At 37.7% G+C, this 19218-nt stretch overlaps 1 protein-coding gene across 2 annotated transcripts in view; it reads left to right on the forward strand.

The window, feature by feature from the left end:
- The window catches only part of ADK (adenosine kinase), a 550542-nt gene that overhangs the window by 506994 nt on the left and 24330 nt on the right, over nucleotides 1-19218 (forward strand). For both annotated transcript variants that reach the window (XM_010852351.1, XM_010852352.1), the window contains exon 10: nucleotides 11391-11477. In XM_010852351.1, the coding sequence (XP_010850653.1) occupies nucleotides 11391-11477 (87 nt within the window). The remainder of the gene's footprint in view (nucleotides 1-11390; nucleotides 11478-19218) is intronic.

The following is a 19218-nucleotide window of genomic DNA, read 5'->3' on the forward strand; positions in this document are numbered from 1 at the left end:
CAGTTCAGTTACTCAGTCATGTCCAACTCTTTGTGATCCCACGGACTGCAGCACACCAGGCTTCCGTGTCCATCACCGACTCCCGGAGCTTGCTCAAACTCATGTCCATCAAGTAGGTGATGCCATCCGACCATCTCATCCTCTGTCATCCCCTTCTCCTCCTGTCTCAGTCTTTCCCAGCATTGAGGTCTTTTCCAGTGAATCAGTTCTTCACATCAGGTGGCCAGAGTATTGGAGCTTCAGCTTCAGCATCAGTCCTTCCAATAAATATTCAGGACTGATTTCCTTTAGGATTGACTGGTTTGATCTCCCTGCATTCCAAGGGACTCTCAAGGGTCTTCTCCAATACCACAGTTCAAAAGCATCAATTCTTCAGCACTCAGCTTCCTTTATAGTCCAACTCTGACATCCATAGATGACTCCTGGAAAAACCATAGCTTTGACTATCTGGACTTTTGTTGGCAAAGTAATGTCTCTGCTTTTGAATATGCTGTCTAGGTTGGTCGTAGCTTTTCTTCCAAGGAGCGAGCTCATTTGATTTCATGGCTGCAGTCACCATCTGCAGTGATTTTGGAGACCAAAGAAATAAAGTCTGTCACAGTTTCCATTGTTTCCCCATCTATTTGCTAAGAAGTGATGGGACCGAATGCCATGATTTTCGTTTTTTGAATGTTGAGTTTTAAGCCAGCTCTTTCACTCTCCTCTTTCACTTTCATCAAGAGGCTCTTTAGTTTCTCTTAGCTTTCTGCCATAAGGGAGGCGTCATCTGTGTTTCTGATGTTACTGATATTTCTCCCAGCAATCTTGATTCCATCATGTGTTTCATCCACCCTGGCTTACTCTGCATATAAGTTAAATAAGCAGGGTGACAATATACAGCCTTGACATACTCCTTTCCTGATTTGGAAGCAGTCTGTTGTTCCATGTCCAGTTCTAACTGTTGCTTCTTGATCTGCATACAGATTTCTCAGGAGGTAGGTCAGGTGGTCTGGTAATTCCATCTCCTTAAGAATTTTCCATCATTTGTTGTGATCCACACAGTCAAAGGCTTTGGGATAGTCAATAAAGTAAAAGTAGATGTTTTTCTGGAACTCTCTTGCTTTTTCTGTGATCTAATGGATGTTGGCAATTTGATCTCTGGTTCCTCTGCCTTTTCTAAATCCAGCTTGAACATCTGGAAGTTCACAGTTCACGTACTGTTGAAGCCTCTTAAAGAATTTTGAGCATTACTTGATAGTATGTGAGATGAGTGCAATTGTACAGTAGTTTGAACATTCTCTGGTATTGCCTTTCTTTGGGATTGGAATGAAAACTGACCTTTTCCAGTCCTGTGGCCACTGCTGAGTTTTCCAAATTTGCTGGCATATTGAATGCAGCACTTTTCACAGCATCATTTTTTAGGATTTGAAATACCTCAACTGGAATTGCATCTCCTCCACTAACTCTGTTCATAGTGATGCTTCCTAAGGCCCACTTAACTTCAGACTCCAGGATCTGGCTCTAGGTGAGTGATCACACCATCGTGGTTATCCGGGTCACTGAGATCTTTTTATAGTTCTTCTGTGTATTCTTGCCACCTCTTCTTAATATCTTCTGCTTCTGCTAGGTCCATACCGTTTCTGTCCTTTATTATGCCCATCTTTGCATGAAATATTACCTTGGTATCTCTAATTTTCTTGAAGAGATCTCTGCTGCTGCTGCTGCCGCTAAGTCGCTTCAGTCGTGTCCGACTCTGTGCAACCCCATAGACGGCAGCCCACCAGGCTCCCCCGTCCCTGGGATTCTCCAGGCAAGAACACTGGAGCGGGTTGCCATTTCCTTCTCCAATGCATGAAAGCAAAAAGTGAAAGTGAAGTCGTTCAGTTGTGTCCGACTCTAACGACCCCATGGATTGCAGCCTACCAGGCTCCTCCGTCCATGGGATTTTCTAGGCAAAAGTACTGGAGTGGGGTGTCATTGCCTTCTCCATTTTATAGTTCTTCTGTGTATTCTTGCCACCTCTTCTTAGTATCTTCTGCTTCTGCTAGGTCCATACTGTTTCTGTCCTTTATTATGCCCATCTTTGCATGAAATATTCCCTTGGTATCTCTAATTTTCTTGAAGAGATCTCTAGTCTTTCCCATTCTATTGTTTTCCTCTATTTCTTTGTATTGATTACCAAGGAAGTCTTCCTTATCTCTCTTTCTAATCTTTGCAACTCTGTATTCAAATGGGTATATCTTTCCTGTTCTCCTTTGCCTTCCTTTCGCTTCTCTTCATTTCTCAGCTATTTGTAAGGCCTCCTCAATCAACCAGTTTTTGTTTTTACATTTCTTTCTCTTGGACATGGTCTTGATCACCGCCTCTTCATCTCTACTTCACCTCTAATATCACTTTGGCCCACTATGGCTCCAAGCCCCCTTGTCATGGATGCCTGTCTTGATCAATCTCACCTAATTATAAGGATGAGTTGCTCAGCAAGAGAGAGAAGGGGAAGGTGGGGGGGGTCTTGAATTAAAATTTTAAGGATAAGTGGGCTTCTCCAATCAAAGGTAGATAAAGCACACTTCAGGTAGGGAACTTATATATGAACTATGGGGTATAGAAAAATAATTCTACAAGTTTGTATTTTTTCCAGAATGTTACTAAATAGTTGCATCACAATTTGTTGAACAAACTTTCTTCTCCCAGTGTAAAATGACAACTTCTACATTTATCATATTTTAATGTGTATGTGATATTTAATATAATATTTAATATGATAATTATCATTTAATATGTATATTTCAGTCCATTTGAGCTGATATAACAAAATACCACACATGGAGGGTAACCAAGCTTTTTATAGCCCAGGTCCTCTATATTGAGTATTCTACCCCTGATGTGGCTACTTCTTGCTACTGTAGTCTCAATTCAAACATCACCTCCTCAGTGAGAAAGTAGCACCCATCTAAATTAACTCTCTTCCCCAGTCATACTTTTTCATCCTGTTTGTTTCCTTAATGTAATTTATTGGTATTTCAAATTATCTTCTTCATTTTTGTGTTATTTATATATTATCTATCCTGACTAGAATGTAGATCCTGTGAGAGCACGGATTTTATTTGTCCTATTCACATCTGTATTCTCCCTCTCTAACAAAGGTCCTGACAGATGATAAGCTCTTAATAAGTATTTGTTGAGTAAAGTAGCTGAGCCAAAACCAGACTCAAACAGTGGACCCTTTGAGTCCTAATGCAGTGTACTTGCCATCATTCCATTTATTCTGCCTTTCATGAAAGCACTTATACGTTTGGAACTACAATAAGGATTGATGTTCAGAATAATAACATTAACATGTGCTATAAGATTCTCTATTATCAAAGAAAATTTTCATTTGAGTTCAATAAACTAAACTAATTAAAGCAGGGATGTCATGGTATGTTATTATATTAGTACATTTAGAAAGATTTCCAACTAAAGAGACTTTCTGCTTTTTCTTTAATCAGAAAATTAAATTAGCCCAGAGTTCTTCATTCCCCCAAAAGTCCCTGTTAATTAGGAGTGTTCTATAAATCTGTATTATTAGCAGAATTTGTCATCTGTTTCATTATCCTGTTTATTAGAGCAGTCTGAGCAGGGTGTCTTTGCTCATATCCTGGTTTGTGTATCACAGTGAAAAGAAAAATTAAATATTTCCTAGATTCTCTTTTTTTCCTATTCTGTGACACAGGCATATTTCATGCTGTTTGTTTAACAACTTAATTTCCTTGTGTCAGTTCCCAGTATAAAGTAGGAATGATATTATTGAGTTGGCTATTAAGTCAAATAATTAGATTTAGAGTCTACTTAAAAGCATTAGTGCTTTGAAACATTGTGATAACTGAAGATTGAAAACAGCCTAACAGTCCATCAGTAAAGGACTGTTTGTAAAGTATAGTATGTCCATTTAATGGACTATTATGCAGCCATAAAAAATAATGGGGACATTGTCTGCTTACCAACATAGAAAGATCACCTAGTGAAAAAACACAGTCCAGGGCAGGCTGCATAGTGTTATTCTTTTGTTGTTGTTGTTTAAAATAAAAAGAAGAAAAATAACTATGTATTTTGCTTGTGTGTATGTAGAGAAATTATGGAAAGATATACAGGGAAGTAATAACAGTGATAACCAGATTGGAAAATAGTAGGACTAGAAACGGGAAATGGGAGAGACTAGGGAGTGGAATGTATACCATGTCTTTCTTTTCACAGATTAATATTTGGGGTCTATAGGTTATATATTATCTGTAGTAAAAATTGAAAGGTTAAATTAAAAAAAAAAAAAAAACACAACTCATAACTAAAAGCATTGTGTGGTTCTGGACTGCATCTTATAGAATTTTAAAAAAGTGCTATTAAAAACATTAAGGGACTTCCCTGGTGGTCCAGTGACTAAGACTCTATGCTCCCAAGGCCAGGGGCCCAGACTTGATCCCTCCTCAGGGAACTAGATCCCACATGCCACAGCTAAGAGTCTGCATGCCACAAGTAAAGATCCTGAGTGCTGCACCTAAGACCTGGAACAGCCAAAAAAAAAAAAAAAAGCCTATTAGGACAGTTAATAAAATTCAATTATGGAATATAGATTAGAGGAAATAACAATATTAAATTTTTAAATTTATCAACCATACCATGGTTACCTTAAAGGATATATTTGTTCTTAGGAAATACACACTGAATTACTAAGGAATAAAGGACATGATATATGCAAGTTATGCTCAAATGACCTGAAAGAATAAATAAAAATATGTATGTATGTGTATATACATACGTATCAGAGGATTGATAAATTTTGACAAAATGTAAAACTGATAGATCTGAATAAACATTCTCTGTATTTCTCTTCAAACTTTTCTGCTAGTTTAAAATTGTCTTTTAGTCGCTAAGTCATGTCTGATTCTTTACAACTCATGGACACTAACCCGACAGGCTCTTTTTTCCATGGAATTTTCCAAACAAGAACAGTGGAGTGGGTTGCCATTTCCTTCTCCACGGAATCTTTCCAACCCAGGATTCAAATCCACATCATGGATTCTTTACCACTGAGCCACCAGGGAAGCCCAGTTTCAAATTATCTCCACAGCCCCCCACCCACCCACCAAAAAAAAAAGGTTAATAAAAAACAAGCAAAGAATCTTAGAAGTTCAGATGTTTAAACAGTAGTGCTTATCACTTTCTGGTGAAATTTTTGTCATCAGTTTTTTCCATGACTGGTAATGCTCATCAAGAGGCAGTGGCAAAAGTGGTGACTGACTACAGTCTACTTTATGGCTGAAAACCATCTGCCTGTCTACTTCTTATCCTGCTTTCTGTCTTTTTCAGTTTATCTTCACTACAACTTAGAGGTGACATTTGTGATACAGTGACAACACATTGCATTTTAATATTCCTTGAACAAAATTTCCTAAGGATATTAACTGTCTTGGCACTTTGTGTATAGGGCTAAAATATATAGTTCATTTTGTAGTGGTAAAGCTACAGGAACATTTAGTCTGGTTGCGTGGCATTGAGTGACTGAATTTGTATTATTATTTTTGAGTTAGCTATTTTGGCATTTGTATGAACTACCATCTCTAGTATAAATGACTTAACATTATAGTTGATTCTAGCCAGACTGGCCTCTTAAGTGCTTGAGAAGTAAGGCATATGTCACAGTAAAGTGAGGAGTAAATTATCTGCTTGTATAAACTGTCCAGAGAATGTTTGATTTTTATTGCTTTGTATTTTAAGTATGTTAAATTTGATTGTTCTGAGTGAAAATACCCTAAGGTCTTATCTAATAAATGACACTGACGCTAAACAAATCTGGTATCAACTGAATTGTTAGTGTTTGTTTCCTGTCTGTTTAGGGAAGCACATGATTTTGTGGTACTGTAGAAGTCTGGAAAATAGGAATAATAATAATTCCCATGGGATGGGGAGGGAGATGGAAGGTTGGTTCAAAAGAGAGTGGATTTATCTATACTTATGGCTCATTCATGTTGAGGTTTGACAGAAAACAACATAATTCTGTAAAGCAATTATCCTTCAATTAAAAATAAATCAATTAAAAATAATAATAATTCCCAGCCCCTTCTCTTCTCACTTTATAAAAAAAAATTGGGAGGAATTGAGAGACAGTAGCACTTAAGCTCGTACTTGATCAGAACTAACAGTGTCATTTTTCTATAACTAAGGCAAACGGCTGTTTTTACTACTTTTCCCACAGCTACTCCAGACCCATTTCACACCTTTGAAAACTAGGTCCCAGGTAGAGTAATGTGAGTTTCTTGGGCCTCATTAGCTGAATAATGCCCATGCATATAAATGGGTCTTTGGATTTAGTTAAATACTTTGTATTTTCATGCAATAAATTGACTAGATGGCTATGAAATAGATCATGCTGGCAAAAAACCATTTACTTAGTTTGTGGATTTTTTAAAAAAATAGCTGTCTAAAACAGCTTAGGTCATTGTCTTTCAAAATAAGAATTTACTGAAAATATAATTGAATATTATTGAACATTGCTTAATCCCCTTTCAATAATTTGAAACACCATTCAAGGTCTTGGAATTTCGGGGGTTATTATTTTGAAAAGAGTTCTCATAATATAGCTCTCCGTATGCAGCAGATAAAAGATTCCCAGGTGGCTCAGTGGTGAAGAATCTACCTACCAGTGCAGGAGATGCAGGTTCAATGCTTGGGTCGAGACGATCTCCTAGAGGAGGAAATGGAACCCACTCCATTTTTCTTGCCAAGAAAATCCCATGGACAGAGGAGCCTGGTGGGCTGTATACTCTGTGGAATCGCAAAGAGTTGGACATAGCTGAGCAACTGAGCACACACGGTGCAGCAGATAATAGAGCCTGGACTACGTCTATACCAATTTATGACAGCGCTCTATACATTCTTAATATTCTTACATATTTATTTCTATTAATAAGTACAAAAAGTAGAAAATATTTCTACTTTGTTTTAGGAAATTGAACTTCACATGACACCTAAGGATAAAAGATTTTAAGAATCTACACATACATCCAGAAAAAGTATAGTAAAATTTCATTCACTTAGAATTTTTGCTAATGTAGACCAAAAGTCGTGATTCTTAAGAACATAATTCAGATAAACTCTTCCATTGTGAATTAGGTTTTATTCATAAAGATTTATCCAATTAAAAATCAATAACTTATTTAAATAGGAAATCAAGGAATTATATCTAATTGTGGCTTACTTACCATTTATTGATAATTATTTTCAAATCTCTAATCCAGTAATTAATTCTTATATTAATTCTTATATTACCTAAAATGTTTTATAGACATGTTATATTATTACATAATGTAACCCTATTATAAATTGTAATGGTGTCATTAACTTAGCTCGTTTTACTTGTTTAGTGCCTATTCGTTCTAGTTTATAATTGTTAATTCCCTTTATAGTAGGACTTGTACTTGGAAGTAATAAAATCAGATTTCTTTATAAATATTTATGGTACAGACCTTTCCATAAACCAGACTGTAGCCCTTTCCTTTCCTAATTATTTCCAATAAACTCTACTTATATCTCTTTTTTTGGCCTGTATAGCAGTCTATACTACATACTCCCTAGGAAATTTAATCCTGGATATTTATGCCTTAACTTCCAATTAATCAAAACCTTGTCAACTTCATGTATGTCTCGTGTTATAAAGTGTGGAAAGGTAGTACTTAGAGTTTTTAGATAGATACGTCTAACATGAAGTCTTCTTAGCATCTATAGTCATAGGGATCACTAAGTGAATGAGTCCTCTTCTGGAGTATCAGTCTTTCCAGGAGGATCTTTTTCTCATTATCTTAACATTGTTTATCTCTTGCTGAAAGTATCCATTAGTAGCAGGTAGCAAAAAGCAGGCAGAACATGCTTTTTGAAAGTCTTAAGTTCTTCATTAAGACCTTTAAGTTTCCAAGATCTCCTTTTCTCTCCTTGTTCATCTTAGGTGAGATTGAAGGTTACAGATTTTTGGCCACATCTGTCACCAGAAAGGATGCAAATTTGTGGTTTGAGAAGTTCCAGACACCAATAAAAAGCACTATTCAGTCTTTTACAAATGTCCTCAAGGCCAGATTTCATCACAAATGCAGTAGCTTCCCGTACCTGCAGGGGGTATGTTCCAACAAATTGGATTCCTGAACCTGCATAGTAGCAGACCCTATATATACTATGTTTTTTGTCCCTGTGCATACGTAACTATGATAAAGTTTAATTTATAAATTAGGCATAGTAAGAGATTTACAACGATGACTAATCATAAAATATAATAGTTAATAATCTGTAATAAAAATTATGGTATGGGAATTGCCTGGTGGTCTAGTGATTAGGACTCCATGCTTCCACTGCAGGGAACCCACATTAGATCCCTTGTTGGAGAAATAAGATTCCATAAGCCTCACAGCACAACCAAAAACAAAAAAAATTATATGAATGTGGTCTCTTTCTCTTTCTCAAAGTTATCTTATTGTACGGTCTTCACCCCTCTTATGATGACAGGAAAAGATTCAGTGCCTGTGTGATGAAATGAGGTGAGATGAATGACACATACTGTGATGTATTATTAAGCTAACATTGACCTTCTGATGATAACATCAGAAGGAAGATATCAAGCCATGATGTCAATGGTTGGGTGTCAACAGCAGACGATGTCCATCATTGGGGATCCTTGATAGTTGAAGGGTATTTGTTTTTGTTTGTGTTTGTTTCACTGAAATCTTTTAGAAGAACATGGTAATTGGAAGTTGTCTCTTTTTAACATATCAAAGTTTTGCTGCCGTGGTTGAATCCTTCAGTAATAATAAGGGTAACACTTAATACTGCATTCCATCCAAGAATCTTGTTCCCTAATTTTATCCTTTAAAGTCTGTGTAATCTCAAAGACTTTAGCAAATTTTGGTATCATCTGAATTGCTGGTTCTGTTTCACTCTCTTCTTTGTAATCTTTCTCTTTCTCTGTTGATGACTCAACAACTTCTTACAGTTTCTCATCTAGTAACACTTCTTTCTCCATAGTTTTCTATGTGGTCTGCTGCTTCATCAAGCATTTTGGCAAATCCTTCTTACTGTGTAAATGATTTTCCTAACTTTTCTGTTGATTCCCAGGAAGCCTTTAAAATCACTCATGACTGCAGGCCTTTACAATTTCTAATTTAATTAATCCACTGCAGCTTTGATGAATATTATTGTATCCGTAATAGTGAATGATTTCCAGTATGGCATTGTGTCTAGATTGGAGTCTGCATCAATTGCTGATCGAATGTTATCAAATACCAGGAAGGTATATGTGGCCTTGACAAACTGAATGATGCCCTGGTCAAGGGGTTGAAGCAGTGAAGTTGTATTTGAAGTTGTAAACTTCTAGCTTCAACATTTTCATGTTTATAACAGTTCAGGTTGACTAGGTGCATTATCCATTATTAATAGGACTTTAAGTTCCAACCTTTCCTCTTGTAAATATTTTTTCACTTGTGGGATGAAACATGAGTAAAAAAACCATCCAATAAATGAGGCGACTGTCACCCCTGCTTTTTGACAGTTTTTGAGAGCAAGTGAGTTCTTTGTCCTGCACACTCCACATATTACTCTGGACTTTATCACATGCCCTGCAGTGTTGCCACATAGTCAGAGTTCATCTGTCCTTCCATGTTTTATACCCTGGTACCTTCTTTGCACTGTTATGAATGTAGCTTCTATTGGGCATCTTCTTCCAGAAGAGCCCAGTTTCATTGCCACTGAAGACTTGCGTTTATGGTATCCTTTCTCCTTAATCAGTTCTAACACTGTCAGGAATGTGGCAGTAACTTCTTCATCAGCAGACTCAGCCTCTCCAGTAATTTTTATATTTTTCAGTCTAGATCTGTTCCTGAATCTGTGTAACCTTCCTTTGGGTGTGGGTGTGATCAGTCACTCAGTCATGTCCGTAACTTTTGTAGTTTGAGGTGCAACATCAAATCTAGCATAGATTTTCTTTTTCCTTCTTCACAATTTCACAGATAGAAGATTCATTCTTACTGTAGATCTTAGAAACCTTTTCACTTAAACGAAGCACTTCATGGCTTCTTTTTGGCATATTCAAATCTCCAGCATCGCTACTCTTGGCCACTGATAAGTAAAATAAGAGTTACTTAAGCATAACCTCTGCAGTACAGTGACAGTCAATCTGGTAACCGAGGGGGCTATTGAATGATATATGGGAGGCATACATCACACAAAGGGATGATTCACATCCAGGGCAGCATAAATTGGGACAGTTCTCAAAATGATATGGAACTTAAAATTTATGACTTGTTTATTTCTGGAATTTTCCATTAGACTTCAGCTGACCGCTGGTAACTAAAACCACAAAAAGCAAAACTGTGGATAAGGGAGACTACGGTAATGTCATTCCACTGTCATCTGCCAGGATTAAAGTCGTGTATTCGGTTACTCTGTAGTCAAAACAACCAAGCCCTAGTCCAGACTGCTGTAAGACAAGAGCTCATTGCACTGCCCCTTTTGTTCTGCCCAGGCAGAGGTAGCTTTTCCTTTTGTTGTTTGACTGATAGTTTGGAGGAAATAGTGGCTCTTTTGTAAAAAGTAACCAGATTAGGTTATTTGTAATAAACCAACTAATATCAGTAATCCTTGCCATTGGCATGAAGTATTATTCAGAACAGTAGTTATATTTTTATTGTGCCATTGTGATTTTCTATACAGAAACACCCAAGATTCATTATTTCTATTTTTTAAATTTATAGCTCTTTAACTATATCCAAGATTTCACTGCCGGGGCTCTGCTGGTGGCTCAGTGCTAGAAAATCTGCCTACCATTGCAAGAGATGAGGGTTTGAGGGTTCAATCCCTGGTCCGGGAAGATCTCCTGGAGAAGAAAATGGCAACCCACTCCAATGTTCTTGCCTGGAAAACCCCATGGACAGAGAAGTCTAGCAGGCTGTAGTCCATGGTGTTCCAAAGAGTCAGACATGACCAAGGGACTGAACAATAGGATTTCACTGGCAGGATTGTAGGCCAGGCTTGATGTTTTGTTAGAGACCCATGATATAGTACTTAAAAGCACTTCCTTTAGTTCATAGCTTCTGTTCAAGTATTTTTTCCGTCCAAAAAGGTGCTGCTGCCATTTGCAGTCATTCCTCAAAAATGTGAACCGCTCTCAGTATAACTCTTAACAAAACACATGGCATCTGTGTGCTGAAAATTACCAGAAGCACATTGCTTACAGCTGGCTTTTCACCTTGGTTCCCAAGTGCTCGTGTACAGAATATGGACCTCATGTTCCATCTCTCTCTTTGAATGATGTAGGAGCTTTAAGCTTTCCTGGGTTACTTTGTATATTGAGTATTACAAAGAGAAGTCATTCTGCCTTGCTTTGGCTCTAATTGCAGAAAGTGAAGTCACCGCTTTTGCTGTCTTGGATCAAGACCAGACAGAAATTGTTGATACCAATGGAGCTGGAGATGCATTTGTTGGAGGTACAGACTCATTTATATGATTCTTACTTATAAGTTAAACATTTCCTTTAACCCTATCTTTGCCACATGGCCAAGATTTTTTAATTTAATAACTTTTAATTTCTTCTTTTAAAGAATTAACTCCTGGTATTTTTTCCATATGCTTCTATAATTTTTATGAAGGGTATATTACTATAGAAAAATACATATTTTGGGCTTAAAGGTAATTTACTGTTAGGCTATAGCCCAGTCATTTTCACAAGATTAATTGTGTCTGTCAGAATATTGCGTAAACAAGCTGCATCAAGTATAGTACATAGTATATTCATAGCCCTTCTAGCTGAAATGTTAACACATTGTTGTTCTTTAAAACAAGTTGTGAATATTAATAGTATGCTAATAACTAAGAATGATGTCTTTGGATTATATCCTTTGATTGTATCATCTGTTTCTAAAACAATGGTTGGATGTTTATAAGAGCTAAGTCTTTTTTGGAGTGAGTAGTCAAAAATAAAATCAAGAAAATTGGCAGAGTCTTGGCTTCCTGACTTAGGGATTCCCTGGTGTCTCAGAGAGTAAAGGGTCCACCTGCAATGCAGGAGACCCCAGTTTGATCCCTGGGTCGGGAAGATTCCCCTGGAGAAAAAAATGACACTCCACTCCAGTATTCTTGCATGAAAAATCCCATGGACAGAGGAGCCTGGCAGGCTACAGTCCATGGGGTTGCAAAGGGTCAGACACAGCTGAGCAACTTCATTTTCACTTGGCTTCCTGACTTAGGTTGATGTAAAATCTGATTCATAAGTTCTGAACTCCTTCTAGCTAAGTGTAGTTAAGCTAGGTTAAGATCTCTAGAAAGCTTTAGATTCCTGAATGATAGCCCAGAAGAGTCCCTCCTGATCTTTAGTTCTCATAACATCAAAGAAAGAAAGGTAAATGGAACTGACCCTTGTCCTTTTTTCCTTGGAGTATAATTTGAATTGTGGGAAACTTATTTGAGATTATGTAACGGTTTTAACTTAGTATTGTTTAAAATATTTATATTCTTTTATTTTAATATTCTATTTCACTAGCATGAATTTTTCATGTTTCCTTCTTTGAAACTTTTCATTACTAGTCTTAAACTGTTAACCATAATACTGGTAGCATTCACCATGCCCTGTTCTTTGGAAAGAGTACATGTGCATTCAACAAATACTGTGCTACTTTGCTGTCATTCATGTATCTTTTATTTCTTTGCTCTGAAAGTTTTCACCATTGATTAGAGTATTTTGCAGCTGTTTTTTCTATTCCATGCTGCTTCAGAGGTCTAATACCATGTAAAATCTAATACCATGTAACCTAAAAACACCTTATCCAGAATTGGTTCAAATTCTGTAATACCTTAAGGAGACACTATTGATTTCCTGGTTAAAAATTGGTTAAACCAGTAATCTTAGTACAGAAACTTATAAACTTATAACTTTTGTGTGTATTATTTAAGCATTTAAAAATACTTAAAACAGTTAGAATTCTGTTTCTTTGCTATTTAGTTTGGTACTTCCTGAGGCCACCATAAATATAATGATGATGATATGATGATGGTGGCCTAATTAGCCACTACTTCTGATCCTCAGACCTGGGTTTCCTAGCCTTGCAACAGCAATTCCATTATAGACCCTTGCTGCTGCTGCTGCTGCTAAGTTGCTTCAGTAGTGTCCGACTCTGTGTGACCCCATAGACAGCAGCCCACCAGGCTCCCCCGTCCCTGGGATTCTCCAGGCAAGAACACTGGAGTGGGTTGCCATTTCCTTCTCCAATGCATGAAAGTGAAAAGTGAAGTTGCTCAATCGCATCCGACTCTTGGTGACGCCATGGACTGCAGCCCACCAGGCTCCTCCATCCATGGGACTTCCCAGGCAAGAGTACTGGAGTGTGTTGCCATTGCCTTCTCCATAGACCCCTAACCTCCTATAATGTTTCCAGTACAAGGTAGGAATATGTAGACTTCCTGAGGAAGAGAAAAGTCATTCTTAGGATAGGAAAGTAGGAACAGCCAGTACCCATTTGTATTATGGTTAGAGTGATAAATAAACTATATCATCAAAGCACTTGGGCTCTTCGAGGATTTTCAGCCTGTTTATCTTGTTTTTCTTACTCAAGCTCAGTATATACTTATGGTTGGGGTACAGTGAGGTAAATAAAAAGGAAAGAGTGTGGAACAGGGACCTGCAAACTTTTTTTCCTAAAGGGCCAGGTAGTAAATATGTTAGGCTTTGCAAACCATATACAGGCTATATCGCATATTCTTCTCATTTGTTTTCTGGCTTGTTTCTTGTTTTGTTTTTTCATTTTTTACAGTACTCTACAACTGTGAAAACCTTTCTTCTCTCTCCAACTGTAAAAAAGCAGACCACAGGCTGGGTCAGACCCTTAGGCTATGGTTTGCCAACCTCTTTTGTAATATGTTGGCAGCTTCCTCGCTTGATTCACTTTCATCATACCCTGGATTTCACTACAGATTGTTGAAATCAGTATAGAGAAAGTGGAAGGCAGGCTGAAACTAGGCAGAACTTTACTGATAAAACCTCAATTCAGTTCAGTTCAGTTGCTCATTCATGTCCAACTCTTTGCGACCCCATGGATTACAGCACAACAGGCCTCCCTGTCCATCACCAACTCCTAGAGTTTACTCAAACTCATGTCCATCCAGCCATCTCATCTTCTGTCGTCCCCTTCTCCTCCTGCCTTCAATCTTTCCCGGCACCAGGGTCTTTTCCAATGAGTCAGCTCTTCGCATCAGGTGGCCAAAGTATTGGAGTTTTAGCTTCAACATCAATCCTTCCAATGAACACCCAGGACTGATCTCCTTTAGGATAGACTGGTTGGATCTCCTTGCAGTCCAAGGGACTCTCAAGAGTCTTCTCCAATACCACAGTTCAAAAGCATCAATTCTTCTGCACTCAGCTTTCTTTATAGTCCAACTCTCACATCCATACGTGACTACTGGAAAAACCATAGCCTTGACTAAACAGACCATTGTCGGCAAAGTAATGTCTGTGCTTTTGAATATGCTATCTAGGTTGGTCATAACTTTCCTTCCAAGGAGTAAGCGTCTTTTAATTTCATGGCTGCAGTCACCATCTGCAGTGATTTTGGATCCCCCAAAAATAAAGTCAGCCACTGTTTCCACTGTTTCTATCTATTTCCCATGAAGTTATGGGAACAGATGCCATGATCTTCGTTTCTGAATGTTGAGCTTTAAGCCAACTTTTTCACTCTCCTCTTTCACTTTCATCAAGAGGTTCTTTAGTTCTTCACTTTCTGCCATAAGGATCATGTCATCTGCATATCTCAATTAGGTATCCATTTTTTCATTTAACCTACTCTCATTGCTTCACAAGATAATCAGATCCTGAAAGACTGAGTCATGCAATGAGATAAATAATGTTATTTTAACAAAGAATTTCCTGAATTTTAATAAGTGTTATTAAATTCCCTGAATTCTTTAATAAGAATTTTAATAAGTGTTCCCTGGTGGCTCAGCGGATAAAGCATCGGCCTGCCATGTGGGAGACTCGGGTTTGATCCCTGGGTTGGGAAGATCCCCTGGAGAAGGAAATGGCAACCCACTCCAGTATTCTTGCCTGGAGAATCCCATGGATAGGGGAGCCTGGCGGGATACAGTCCATGGGGTCGCAAAGAGCCGGACGCGACTGAGCGGGTTCACTTCACTTAACAAAGAATACTAATGTTGGCTAGTTCAGCACATTCTGTTTACTTAAGTCAAGCAATACAGTAATAGCAGTAAGTGACACGTAGTGCCCCAAGCCAGTCGATATCCTATGCACTTTACGTGTATCAACTCATTTAATGTTCATAAAAGCTCCTGGATAAGTCATATTTAACCCCATTTTACTGATAATAAAGCTGAGAAACAGAAGGGTTGGGTAACTTGCCCAAAGTCTCATAGCTAGAAATTAGCAGAGATAGGCAGTATGAACTGTTCTGCTTCTGTAAACGTTTAGGGAATTCTCATCATTAGGACTCAGAACCACAGACCAGCCTTACTAATAATAATTGGTTTTGCCGAAGAGAATTTTCCTGTCGTCTGCATCGATGACTTCATTTATTGAACAGGAGCTCTTGTTATCTGATGGGATTCTGAGAACTCTAGGGTAAGATTGTTGCAGAAAAGAAAGAGGAGAAAGGGAAGAGAATCAAAGGACTGGAATCCCCGGTGAGTTTGAACCGGGAACTTCTTGCTAAGCAGTGGAATTGATGGCGCTACAGAGGTACTGAAAGACAGATCATAAACTTGCTTGGCCAGCATGGAATCTGAATGGAGGGAGTTATATGAACCAACTGTTTAACAGCACCAGGCTGATGCATCTGTCTTACAATAGAGATGGTCTGTTAGTTTGAAAAGTAAAAAATCCATTGGTTAAAATCCCCTACTCCCATCTCTGTACCTGGGAAAGCATACTCCTTTGGCTTGAACATGAATGGAGAGGCAGTGGCAACATTTGCGTGTGTTATGTAGTTTCTTTTTTGTGCTTTATTGCCTGATTAATATACCTCCTTTCTGATTGACACATTTTATCTTTAGATGGTTAAAATATTCCTCCTATTACTTTCAAGTTTTGCTGGCTTAAAAGCATTTCTTTCTTTTGTGAATTTGCATAACTGTATTCCAGTCCCAAATTTAAGTTCTTAGATAAATGATGACTTCACCTACCATGTGGTGATATTGCATATCACAATACCAGAGTGCCATGTATTCTTATTAGCCACATAAAAGGGACATGACTACATCATTGATGTATAATTTTAAAATGACTACCCCAAATGTACATAAATTAAATTCATAGTTCCATCTTAAGGGTTTAGTGACAGTGACAAATACCTCTGACCTCTACAAGCATACCTCCTTGTTCTGTTTGTAGATCTTAAGCACTTTTCTTATGTGTCACTAGCCAGCCCTGATGGAACTGCCCTTTTCACATTCTCCCTCAAAAGCCCAAGCACTACGATTGTACCCTTGGAAATGGAGACAATTCTATAATCTCTAAGTATGATTTCCTAATTTCCCAGGTCAGTAGAAAATTTCTTCCTGTTGTCCTGCTGTGCTTTGTCACAGCAGGTCTGCCTTTTCATTTGGAACCCTCTTTGTCACTGCCATAGTAACAAATGGAAACATTGAGAACATTTTGTGACAGGCACTGTCATTGTTTCCAGTGAAATCCCTTCCCCTGTGTCTTCCCAGTAAATGAAACTGAGAAGAAAAATCATAACAAATACCATGAAAGGGGACCTAATCAATATGTTCCCAGTGGGCTATCAATACCAGCTTGTGTTAATCTAATATGATTTAGTCATGTTTCATGGCAGCTGTAGGAATATGGACTAGATTTGCTAATCATTTTTAGACTGAGTACACCTTTGACAGATTATTCCCAGGCACATATATATTAATATAACTCTCAGATAAAAGACTAGAGACCTCACTCAAGGGCCAGCATTCTTAGGATTTAAAAAGCTTCATTAAATAATGGTTAAAAGCCATATATAGCTTAGAACAGTTTATTTGGAATGATAGTAGAGTAACTGTGCTGCCTTTAATATTTTTATTTTCAAATTCCCATGACAGCTTTTGCAGGGAAAATGAATTTTCCTAAAAGATATTACCTATAATATGCAAATAACTTTTAAAGCTACTTAGCAATCACACTGTAAATAATTATCCTATTTCTCATCTAATAAACAGGAGCATTAACTTCACTTTCTAACTTATGTTCAGAAAAGATGGTTTTTTTTTTAAATGACTTAAGTTTCTAGAGCAGAGATACTACTTCCTTTTCAAGTAGCACCTGTCTATATTTCTAAAAACCATAGGGAATCTAAATTATGTTTGTATTTTCTATTCTCACCTTGCCTTTTGTTCCCAAACATTTGTATTAATAGCTTACTCTCCCATTTTTCTAAACTGCTGCTTCATTATGCTACACAAAGAAGTGATGCAGAATTCTTATGATTTTTTTTTTCCTGCACAACCCCCTTCCTTTGCTATCAACTCAGAGGACTAGAAAATAGCTTGGTACATGTTGAATATATCATTTCTCACACTTCTTTATTCAAAAACCAAAACCTTCATATGACGCACTGAATGCAGAAGATTTACTTGTGCATGGTAACCGAGAAGATTGCTGCATATTCCTACCATGTCCCACAGCAACAACAATCCCTTCTCTGTCTTTTATCTCTAGCAGGATGTCTTTAGTGTTCAATTTCTTAAGCAGTTTCCCTTAAAACCATTAAATGAGGAATAGAATACACTTGGCCATTTGTTGTTGTACAGTTGCTCAGTCGTCTCTGACTCTTTGTGATGCCCTGATGGCAGCACACCAGACTTGGTCATTAGGAATTTTTGACACACAACACAGACATCAGCTCAAGTTCATGCAAGGGGGAAGGGAAAAGAGATTCACACCTTGCACAGTCCTAGGATTCTTCATGACATGCTATGCTGATGTTTCACATCTAGAGATTTCAATAAGCTGACATTGGACCAGGACCAAATTTCATGAACCTTGCCAAAGATTATTTAAGCCTTTGTTTGTCTAAAGAGGTAAAGATGATCCTCAAGCCTTAACAAAAAAGAGAAATAACTTTCATTCACATGGGATACAGGATGATTTTAGGATAAAGTCTGAAATTTCTCACCATTAGAAATGTTCCCTCAAAGATATAGTATCTTGGATGGCCTCCATCTAGAAGCAATTGTTAATAGATAATGGAATCCAAAGGACTTTGTCTTCCATTTGGATAATTTAGAGACAGGCTGAGCTGTGTAGGCTATCAGATCCTGAAACTTACATATGAACCTTGTTATTGTTTAGTTGCTAAGTCATGTCCAACTCTTTTGTGACTCCAAAAAGAATCTGGCAGTCTCCTCTCTCTGTGGGATTTCCTAGGCAGGAATACTGGAGTGGATTGCCATTTCCTTCTCCAGGGTATCTTTTATGACCCAGGAATCAAACCCACGTCTCCTGCATTGCAGGTGGATTCTTTACACTGAGTCTCCTGGGAAGCCCAAAGATCAACCTTACATTTCCTGTGTTTGAAAGCTATTGAGAAATGCTTATTCTAAGGAAACAGCGTTGGTATTTATAAGATTTCATTTGGTGGAAAAGGGCAGAAGAAATATCCTAAGCAAAACTTTCTGAAGTTGATTTTCTTAGAAGTGACATGACAAAATTTATGTGTGTAAGTTTTCCAACTTTTAACGTTTGTGAGTCAAATAGAACTAATTTGAATCCAGCAGCAGTTTATGCTGCTATTATATGGATTTGGTCAGTGTTACCTACCTTATCTGTCTGATTCATACAGCCAGTATCATTTAGGTTTTGCTGTGTGACACACCACCCTCAAAACTTAGTGACCTGAAAAACAACCATTTATTTAGCTCCACAAATCTGTGAATTGACAGCTGGGCCCAGGCTCAACTGGGAGTTCCTCTAGTCTCAGAGGTTCGAGAGATTAAGTAATTTGCCCAAGGTCACAGTGAAAGCCAGGATTCGAACTTAAAGTTTGACTGCAAAGTTCTTAACTCTGATCATTTTGTTATACTCAATTCCATTAGTATATCCTCGTCTTCCCCTCCAAATGAGGAGAAATATCCAAAGTGCCTTTCTAACCACTAGTCTGTAGACTGGGGCCAGTCGACAGAAATTTCATCAGTCAATAGCAAAATGAAAAAAAAGGTAGGAGCAGTATAGTAAGT

The sequence above is a fragment of the Bison bison genome, unplaced genomic scaffold (genome assembly GCF_000754665.1).
Source record: "Bison bison bison isolate TAMUID 2011002044 unplaced genomic scaffold, Bison_UMD1.0 scf7180017864309, whole genome shotgun sequence".
Lineage (NCBI taxonomy): Eukaryota > Metazoa > Chordata > Mammalia > Artiodactyla > Bovidae > Bison > Bison bison.